General features: G+C 49.3%; 1 protein-coding gene across 4 annotated transcripts in view; it reads left to right on the forward strand.

Moving 5' to 3' along the window:
* GMPR (guanosine monophosphate reductase) overlaps positions 1 to 9,123 on the forward strand; it is a 44,136-nt gene that overhangs the window by 15,211 nt on the left and 19,802 nt on the right. For all 4 annotated transcript variants that reach the window (XR_013336553.1, XM_077770128.1, XM_077770126.1 and 1 more), the window contains exon 4: positions 657 to 830. Coding sequence is in view for 3 of the 4 variants with exons in the window: in XM_077770128.1 (XP_077626254.1) it covers positions 657 to 830 (174 nt within the window). In the remaining variant the exon portion in view is untranslated. The remainder of the gene's footprint in view (positions 1 to 656; positions 831 to 9,123) is intronic.

Genomic DNA, 9,123 nt, shown 5'->3' on the forward strand with positions numbered 1-9,123 from the left:
TGTATTGGGAGTAAAAAAGAAAGTAAGACGGATGGGGCGCCTGGGTGGTTCAGTCCGTTAAATGTCCAACTTTGGCTCAGGTCATGATCCCACGGTTTGTGAGTTCGAGCCCCGCGGTGGGCTCTGCACTGGCAGCACAGAGCCTGCTTGGTATACTCTCTCTATCCCTCTCTCTGCCCCCCCTCTAAAAATAAATAAACTTTAAAAAAAGAAAAAGGAAGGAGTTTTATCAGAGGAGTTTTAGACATCTCCCCTCCCCCTGCTTCCTATGCAAGATGCTCAGGAGGATGGCCACGGCTTTGGCAGGAGGAAGCCTGTGTTGACTGGCCGCGTCTCGTTCTTCCTGCCTCTCCTCATCTCCCAGAACAGGAGAATTCACACACGCAGCTCCACGGCTGAGTTCCACACAGCTTGAAGAAATCAAGGAAAAGCCAAGGACTGGATTTCCTGAATAATTAAAAATGCATTTACGGGAGGGGCGCCTAGGTGGCCCAGCAGAGTGGGCCGACTCTGATCTCAGCTCAAATCATGATCTCGTGGTTCATGAGTTTGAGCTCCACATCAGGCTCAGTGGAGCGAGTGGGTAGGGGCAGGGTCTGACTTTTGATGGCTAACTACTCTTCGCGTTTTGTGCCTCTCCGTTTATTTTGGTACAGCATGTAGCTGTGAGTTCCGGCAGCGGGAAGAGCGATCTGGAAAAGATGAGCGGCATCTTAGAAGCCGTGCCGCAGGTTAAGTTCATCTGCCTGGACGTAGCCAATGGGTATTCAGAACACTTTGTGGAATTCGTGAAGCTGGTGCGTGCCAGATTTCCAGAACACACGATTATGGTAAGTATGGCAGAGTGCTCTCCAGGTGGGGGAGCGGAGAGAGGCTTGTTCCGTGTGTGTGTGTGTGTGTGTGTGTGTGTGTGGCTGTGTGGCTGGGTTGGTGCTTTCTTGTTGAGACGAGTAGAGAATCATCATGAAGAGGCAGCGACGACGGTAGATCTGCAGACTGGCTCTCCGTACAAAATAAAATCCATATCAACGTCACAGGGTGTTGGCTCTTTATCTCTGCTAAATGCTATCATCTTTCTTACCATGTGCTCCCCTTGATCAGAGGTTTGTGTCCCTCTTTAACTAAAGAGTTTATTTTAAAAAAAACGAAAACAATGAGAGGTGCCGGAGTGGCTCAGTTGGCTAAGCGTCCCACTCTTGATTTTACCGCGGGCCATGATCTATCTCGTGGTTCGTGAGCTCGAGGCCCACGTCGGGCTCCACACTAAGAGTGCAGAGCCTGCTTAGGCTTCTCTCTCTCCCTCTCTTTCTGCCTTTCCCTTGCTTGTGCGTCTGAGTGTGTGCACCTGCTCTCCCTCTCTCTCTCTCTAAAGAAATAAACATTAAAAAAGTGAAAACAGTGAAACTGGGTTTGGGTTGAAACCTGTTGAGGCCATTTGTACCCCTCTCCTGATTTGCTAGTAGGAAACTTGCCCAGGGTGATTGAAAAGCCCCATAGCTGCAGTAGTCAACTATGATCTGCCAGCCAGTTGGAGGATTGCATTGTCTATGACCCTTATTCTTGACTTTGCCTGTCTTTTGTGTCCTTTCCTACTTAGGAGCATCTTCAGAAACTGTATTTCTGGTTCCCAGGAAAGGGGGATTTACCGAAAAAGGGTCCAGAGGCTCTCGGGGGGAAATTTGGGCTTTTGGAAAATCGGTGTCATAATCATGTGTGTTTTTACTGTCTTAGTTAACATGACAGTTACAGAGTGGCCACTAGATAATTTACCTGTGCCTCCGTTTTTTTTTTTTTTTAATGTTGAATTTTATTTCTCCTCGTATCTCACCAGCGTAAGGAAGTTGGAACCCAGGACTTATTTCTATTAGTGGAGTTAAATCTTCTGTTAAGGATTCACAAGGAGTTTTAAGTGTGTATTGTTAGGCTTCCCAATTACCGGAGAAGAAAGAATCAAGAGTTGTCCCAAGGCCAGTCAGCTGTACAGTAGGAGAAGTTGGGTGGGAGACTGGAAACTTCATTTTGCCCCCCCACCCAAACAGTGCTGTGATGTCATTGGTTTTTCATGAGGCTCATACTGCTTATTGAATACCTACCAGGTTTTAGGGGGTTCCCATCTGTTCTTTCGCTTCTGAACAACATCTCTGTAAAGGATGGAAACTGCTGTCCCTGATGCATCACAGAGGAGGGATTTTAGGCTCTGATCTGCTCTTACCCTTGGGAGTCTTCACAAGGTCATACCAATGTGGAGCAGCTAAGCTGGGGCTTGAGGCCGGCTTTGTGTCTAGTATCTGGTGTCCTGCGGCTCTTCTGCCCCCAGCCATCTGTGGTAACTTTTGCTCACGCAAGAGAGAGCGGAAGGCAGGACTCCCAGGAGAGTGGAAGCCCCAGCCCTTGAGCTGAGACCTGGTAGCCCTCAACAGTATGTGCTATTAAAGGTAGATTCTGTGAAACCCTGCCTGGGAGGCAGTAGAAAGAGCATGACGAATACGTACTGAGGAGACCTTTGTTTATTTCTTGTGCAGAAGGAGATAAGGCATTCCCTGGGTTGCTCTTGCCTGTCCTTCTTTGAGGTGGCATGGTCTAGGTCTCTCCAGATCTTTCCACATCACCTCTAGTGTGTCAGTCGCACTGGGGATAGAAGTGACTTATAAACTTGGGATGTTGTCCTTTACCTCCACTGGCATTTTAGGGGTTAAGAGAGAGTTCCGAAGGGTCAGGCACGAGAAATGACTCGGATTTAGTGAGGCGACTCAGTGGTTCCCACTTCTTTCTCTTTAGTAATCCTTGCCTTAAATTGTGAAACATGACATGCCTGCAGAAAAGTGCTCAGAACTTGGAGGTTTAATAAATAGTCCTAGCAAGGGGCACCTGGGTGGCTCAGTCCATTGAGCGTCTGACTTTGGCTCAGGTCACGATCTCGCAGTTTGTGGGTTCGAGCCCCACCTCGGGCTCTGTGCTGATGGCTCAGAGCCTGGAGCCTGCCTCACATTCTCTCTCTGCTCCTCCCAGCTTGTGCTCTGTCTCTCAAAAATAAATAAATAAGCAAGCCTTCCAGCATACCTATGCGCAAAAGCCCCTACTACCACCGAAGATGGTTACCCTCATCCCCGACTCCAGGGATCACTTCCTTCCTTGCATGTCTCTGGCTTCACTACTATTGATCTCTTCTTAACACTGCTTAATTGTGCCTGGTTTTGAACCTTGTGTGAGCGGTAACCCTGCATGCATAGCTCTTGTGTCGTCCTTTGCTCCGTAGTATATTGAGACGCAGCCACATGGTTTTATGGAAGCCGTATGGCTTCCTGCCGGAACGACTCTGTAATTCTGTGTCCCACACGTCTCACTTGCCCCTCCCCCTTGCTCTACTTTGCCGCTGATTGTAACACCCTTAGAATCGCTAATTCAGTGCCCTGGAGTTGGTGTGAGCTCAGCCACTCCGGGGAAGTCACGTAACCTATTGAGTCTCATTTTCCGCGCCTACAGAAAGGAGGTCGAGGATAATAACAGCTGGTGGGGACCACACGGTGTGATGTGTTGTGAACGGTGCTGTGTTCAGACAGTTGTTTGCCGGTTGTGAGGACCGCTGGGGCCATGTGCCCTGAGCATCAAGGCAGAGGTAGAAGGTTGATGGAGAAGAAAATGAAAGATGGGATGGGAAGGTTATTCGTTTTTGTTTTAAGAAGATAGAGAAGGGGCGCCCGGGTGGCTCAGTCGGTTAAGCGTCTGACTTCAGCTCAGGTCATGATCTCATGGTTCGTGGGTTCGAGCCCCCTGTCGGGCTCTGTGCTGACAGCTCAGAGCCTGGAGCCTGTTTCAGATTCTGTGTCGCCCTCTCTCTCTGACTCTCCTCTGCTCATGCTGTCTCTCTCTCTCAGAAATAAATAAAACATTAAAAAAATTTAAGAAGATTAAAAAAAGAAAACATGTGCTGCTTCTTTCAAAACGGTAAGTGATAGCAGAAATCAGTTGCGGGCACCTGGGTGGCTCAGCTGGTTAAGTGACCGACTTCGGCTAAGGTCATGATCTCAAGGTTCTTGAGTTCGAGCTCCATGTCGAGCTTTCTATCCTATGCTCCTGACAGTGGGCTGTGAGCTTTAGCTCACGGCTGGCCCTGCCGAGAACTGAGGCAAGCTGCCCACTGTGGCGCCCAGGGAGCTTGCCCGTGCTCCACCCCTCAGGGATGCAGACGAGGGACAGGGCATTGTCACTAGTACAGAGCCCTGGGGTTGCTATGGGGATGAGGCTGGGAGGGGGAGATCGGCGCGGAGTTCCCACGGCCCTGTGGGCACCCNGGCTCTATGCTGACGGCTTGGAGCCTGGAGCCTCCTTTGAATTCTGTGTCTCCTCTCTCTCTCTCTCTCTCTCTGCCCTTCCCTGCTTGCACTCTATCTCTGTCACTCTCTCTCTCTCTCAAAAATAAATAAACATTTAAGAAAAAAAGAAAAAGAAATCAGTTGGAGCCCCAGAGCTTTCTATCCTATGCTCCCGACAGTGGGCTGTGAGCTTTAGCTCACGGCTGGCCCTGCCCAGAGCTGAGGCAAGCTGCCCACTGTGGCGCCCAGGGAGCTTGCCCGTGCTCCACCCCTCAGGGATGCAGACGAGGGACAGGGCATTGTCACTAGTACAGAGCCCTGGGGTTGCTATGGGGATGAGGCTGGGAGGGGGAGATCGGCGCGGAGTTCCCACGGCCCTGTGGGCACCCCCCACCCGCTCGTGCCCCTTTAGCGCCTGCTGGTTGGCTCTGGGTTTCCCCAGCAATGAACGGAAGACGTTGGCAAGGTAGATGGTTATTTCTAAGGCGTTCTTTGCTTGCACTCACCCTTGAAATCTGCCTTTCATTTGGAAACCTCCAGTACTCTTAACACCCTTGGTTTGGGGAAGTGTAATTTCTCTTATGGCTTTTGGACGCATTGCCGTTTATCCAGTGTTTTGGACTGAATGGCATATAACATGGGTGCTGAGTGTCCTTATGATCGTTCCAATGCAGTGAACAGAAGAGATGCTCAGAAATGGCCTTGCTAGGGGCACCTGGGTGGCTCAGTCAGTTAAGTGCCCGACTCTTGATTTTCGCTCAGGTCATGACACTTGGTGAGATCGAGTCCCGTGTTGGGCTCTGCGCTTACCGCACGGAGCCTGCTAGGGATTCTCTCTCTCCCTCTCTCTCTGTCTGCCCCTCCCTGACTTGCACTCTCCCTCTCTCAAAATAAATAAGTAAAGATTAATAAAATGGAAAGAAGTGGTCCTGGCAGCGGCTGGGAGCTCTGGGGGTCTGCGGGAGGCGCGAGGGCTGACCTGCTGCCCCGTTTCCTGTGCGTTCTGGATTTACGTGCACACCCCCTTTCCTCGCCTTTCACCTCAGGCTTTCCTCGCCACGTGTAAGGAGGGCAAACGCAGGGGTCTTTAAGAAACTTTGGCAGAGAAGGGTCCTGTGGAAGTGCTGGCTGTTCAAGCAGCATGGTAAGCCCTCAAGCCACATATTTGCCTGGTGGCTTCCAGAGAGGAAGGATGCACTCCAGGTACTGAAGAAACCAGCACGAGCATGGCTAAGACCCTTCCTGGGAATGCCATCAGATCTTTGAGCGTGGTTGCTCGCACCTACTCTCATTGACGAGAAACTCCATCTCAGAGAGCTCAGGGAACTTTCTGCAGATCGCACAGCCAGTACGAGGTGGGCCTGGGGCCCAGAGCCAAGTAGCCTGCCTCCGGGCCTGCGTCTTCTGGTTATCCCACACCGCAGCCGGACACCAAGCCCACTGGAAAATGCTTCTGCGCTGGTGACTCTCTGATGTGGTCCTGCGGACGGAGATCTGTGGCACCTGATCCATTCAGAGTAGACTAGAGGCCTAGCTCTGCACCCCTGGGGAAATGCCACATTAGCCACTATTGACCAAACCCCAGTTAGCCATGGGGATGGCCTCCTGGTTTCTGTGTGTGGCCAGTGACCAGTTACCTGTGTGCACTCATGGTCACCTCCTGCGTGTCCCTCTTCCCGAAGGGGCAGACACTCTTTGGAATTCTCTGCAGATTGTCAGTCGTGGGCAGCCCTGCCTGTCGAAGTACAAGGCAGTGGTCATGGCTGACAGACCATAACCTCTCAGGCCGAGTTGCCTGTATTTCCTGTTGATGCCGTCTTTCCGGAACTGTGGCAGGAGCCCACGATGGGCCTCGGATCCGGGGGATGTTTGTTGAGAGCCCCGCGTCAAACTCCATTTGATGTGCCCTGAAAGACGGTTATTGCCTTGATAGCATTTCCTATTTCCTGCGTCCGTGGGTCGGTGTAGGGACGCTTGTGTGTGCTCAGGAGAAGGTACTGGCATTAACATTCCATCACCTTCTGTGGGAAGTTGGCCCCACAGGCCAAACCTGGCCTGCAGCTCTTTGCAAACTACCCGCCTTATATCCTCCTCGAGAAAGGACTTTTCTTGGCAGAGGGCCTCAGAAGAGCCAGTAAAAACTGGGTAGATGTTTATTTATTTAAAAATTTTTAATGTTTGTTTATTTTTGAGAGAGAGAGAGGGAGAGAGAGAGAGAGAGAGCAGGGGAGGGGCAGAGAGAGAGGAAGACACAGAATCCGAAGCAGGCTCCAGGCTCCGAGCTGTCAGCACAGAGCCCCACGCGAGAAGTCCTTGTTCAATACGTACAGACCTTCAGTCTGGGATGATGAAAAGTTGTAAGAACAGATGGTGGTGATGTCTGCACAACAGTGTGAATGTATTTGGTGCCACTGAATTGTCTACTTAAAAATAGCTAAAAACGGTAAATTTTATGTTACGTGTATTTGACCACAATGAGGTCTTAAAAAGGAGCAATATACAAGAAGCATTCTTCTTTTTTTTAAATGTTATTTATTTTTGAGAGAGAGAGAGAGAGAGAGACCGAAGTGGAGGCGGAGAGAGAGAGTCCCAAGCAAGGCTTCGAGCTGTCAGTGCAGAGCCCGGCACAGGGCTGGATCTCATGACTGTGGAGATCATGTCCTGAACTGAAGTCAAGAGTCGGATGCCCAACTGACGGAGCCACCCAGGCGCCCCAGTACAGAAACCATTCTTAAGTGGAGGGACTAACATTTTACTGAGGACCAGCTGAGAGCCGGGCTCTGTCTAGGAAGTGAATGGAACTTTCCTTGAAAACCTTATCGTGACAGCACCAAGTGGGTGTGGCTAGTCCCACTTCCGAGCAAGATAAATGGAGACTCAGAGCCCGCTCTTAGGGACGTGGTACGTGTGGGGCTGCCAGTCCACCCCAGGCCTTTCTGAACTCATGCTGCCTTAGCTCTCTGGGTCTAAAGGAAAGCTGGAAAAATTGAGGCAAAACAGCCTTGGTTTGGGTTTTTGCCTGAGGACCTCTTTTAATCTTGTTGCTTTTCATAGTCTTTTCCCTGGGTCCCCATGCCTCTCTTTGACCTGGAGGGGCGCTGGGTGCTGGCAGAGCATGGGTGGGGGTCTGGACATGCTCAGCCTCCCCTAGGAGAGAGGTGCCTGGTGGAAATGGCCTGCCTGGTCTGGTGCCCCGACCCCGGGAGGGCCCAGAGCTTGCGCTTTGTCATGAGTGCCAGGAAATGAGCGTGTGCCACGGATGCTATCTGTGCCACGGAGGCAGTGCTGAGGGCCCAGATGGGCTGGATCCTGGCTCTTCACCCTGGCCGGCTCCACACCCCTGCATCATGCCTGCGTCATTCAAGTCATCCCCATGTGCAGCTTCCTGGGCGGGGATGGGGGCCATTTCCTGGCCAGATCATGTCCTGTGGTCATTTTCATTTGTGATTTTGCCTTTCTCCTTTTTCCCTTGGTTTTACTTTTCTTGGTTTCCAACTTGATGGGCCGGCTTTTGCAGGTGGAAAGTCACCTGTCCTCCCTCTTTCTTCAGTTTTTTTTTAAGTTTATTTATTTTGAGAGAGAGTAAGCAGAGGAGGGGCAGAGAGAGAGGTAGAAGGGGAATCCCAAGGAGGCTTCACGCTGTTTGTGCAGAGCCCAGTGCGGGGGCTCGAACCCATGAACCATGAGATCATGACCTGAGTTGAAACCAAGAGTGCCTAACTGACTGAGCCACCCAGGGACCCCTTGTTGATTTTGTTTTTACAAGTTGAGATCTTACTATTTCCTTCTCTTACCCCTAACATTATACTGAAACCCCTTAAGCATTTTCTGGTGCCATCTAACCAATCTTAAAAACACCACGTAGGTGAAAAAACACCAGGCTGTTGAACTATTCCCATTTTGGTTAATAGATTTGTAGTTTTGCACTGTTATAAATAAATAACATACATCCTTGTAGTTAAATCTTTGATGTCTGATTATTCCCTTGGGAGAGGGATCTTGGAAGTACACTTACTAGATCAAAGGCTGTATGTAGTTTTGCATTTGTTCTATATGGACAGTTACCTTCTAGGAAAACTTGTACTAAAGTAGACATTAAACCAGCAGAAAAAGATAGTGTCTGTTTCCTCCTTCGTATTTAATGTTTGTAGTCGTTGATCATTTAAGTGAAAGGTAGTACCTCACTGGTATCTGAGTTTAAATTGGATTCTTAGTGAGGGCGAGCACTTTCCCTATGTTTATTGGCCACTTTATTTTTTTAGTTTGTTCATGTCCTTTGGCAGTTCTTCTGTGAGTTGTTAGCTTTTTTTTTTCTTTTTTTTGGCAGATTTGGGAGAGCTTTTATAATGTTAGTTAACCCTTTGTCATGCACAGAGGTATTTTTCTCTGCCACATTATTTGCCTCTTAGTGTTGTTGATTGTATGAAATGTGTGTGTTTGCATGTACACGTATATCTTTCACTTTTATGCTTATTCTAGGTATTCGAGGCATTCTAAATCCGGGAGGGCACATCTTTTAATTTAACTCTGGAATCTCTGGAATCCATCTGAAGCCAGCTTTGGGGACACGGTATTCTTAGTGCTCTGGTCCTGTTTCTGGACCATCTAGCATTTTCCATTGTCATATGTTGGATTAAAGAGCATTGAGCCTTCCTTGTTAACCTTTCCAGGACATTTTATACAGAGTTAAAAGTCACTTTGTTTGGGTTAAAAAAAAAAGAAAAACTCCCCCCCTCCCCAGCAATGAATTCACTGAAAAGACAGTGGAGCTTCAAAGCAAAAAAAAAAAAAAAAAAAAAAAAAAAAAAAA

Source organism: Crocuta crocuta, unplaced genomic scaffold, assembly GCF_008692635.1.
Source record: "Crocuta crocuta isolate KB4526 unplaced genomic scaffold, BGI_CrCroc_1.0 scaffold24, whole genome shotgun sequence".
In the NCBI taxonomy this organism is placed as follows: Eukaryota; Metazoa; Chordata; class Mammalia; order Carnivora; family Hyaenidae; genus Crocuta; species Crocuta crocuta.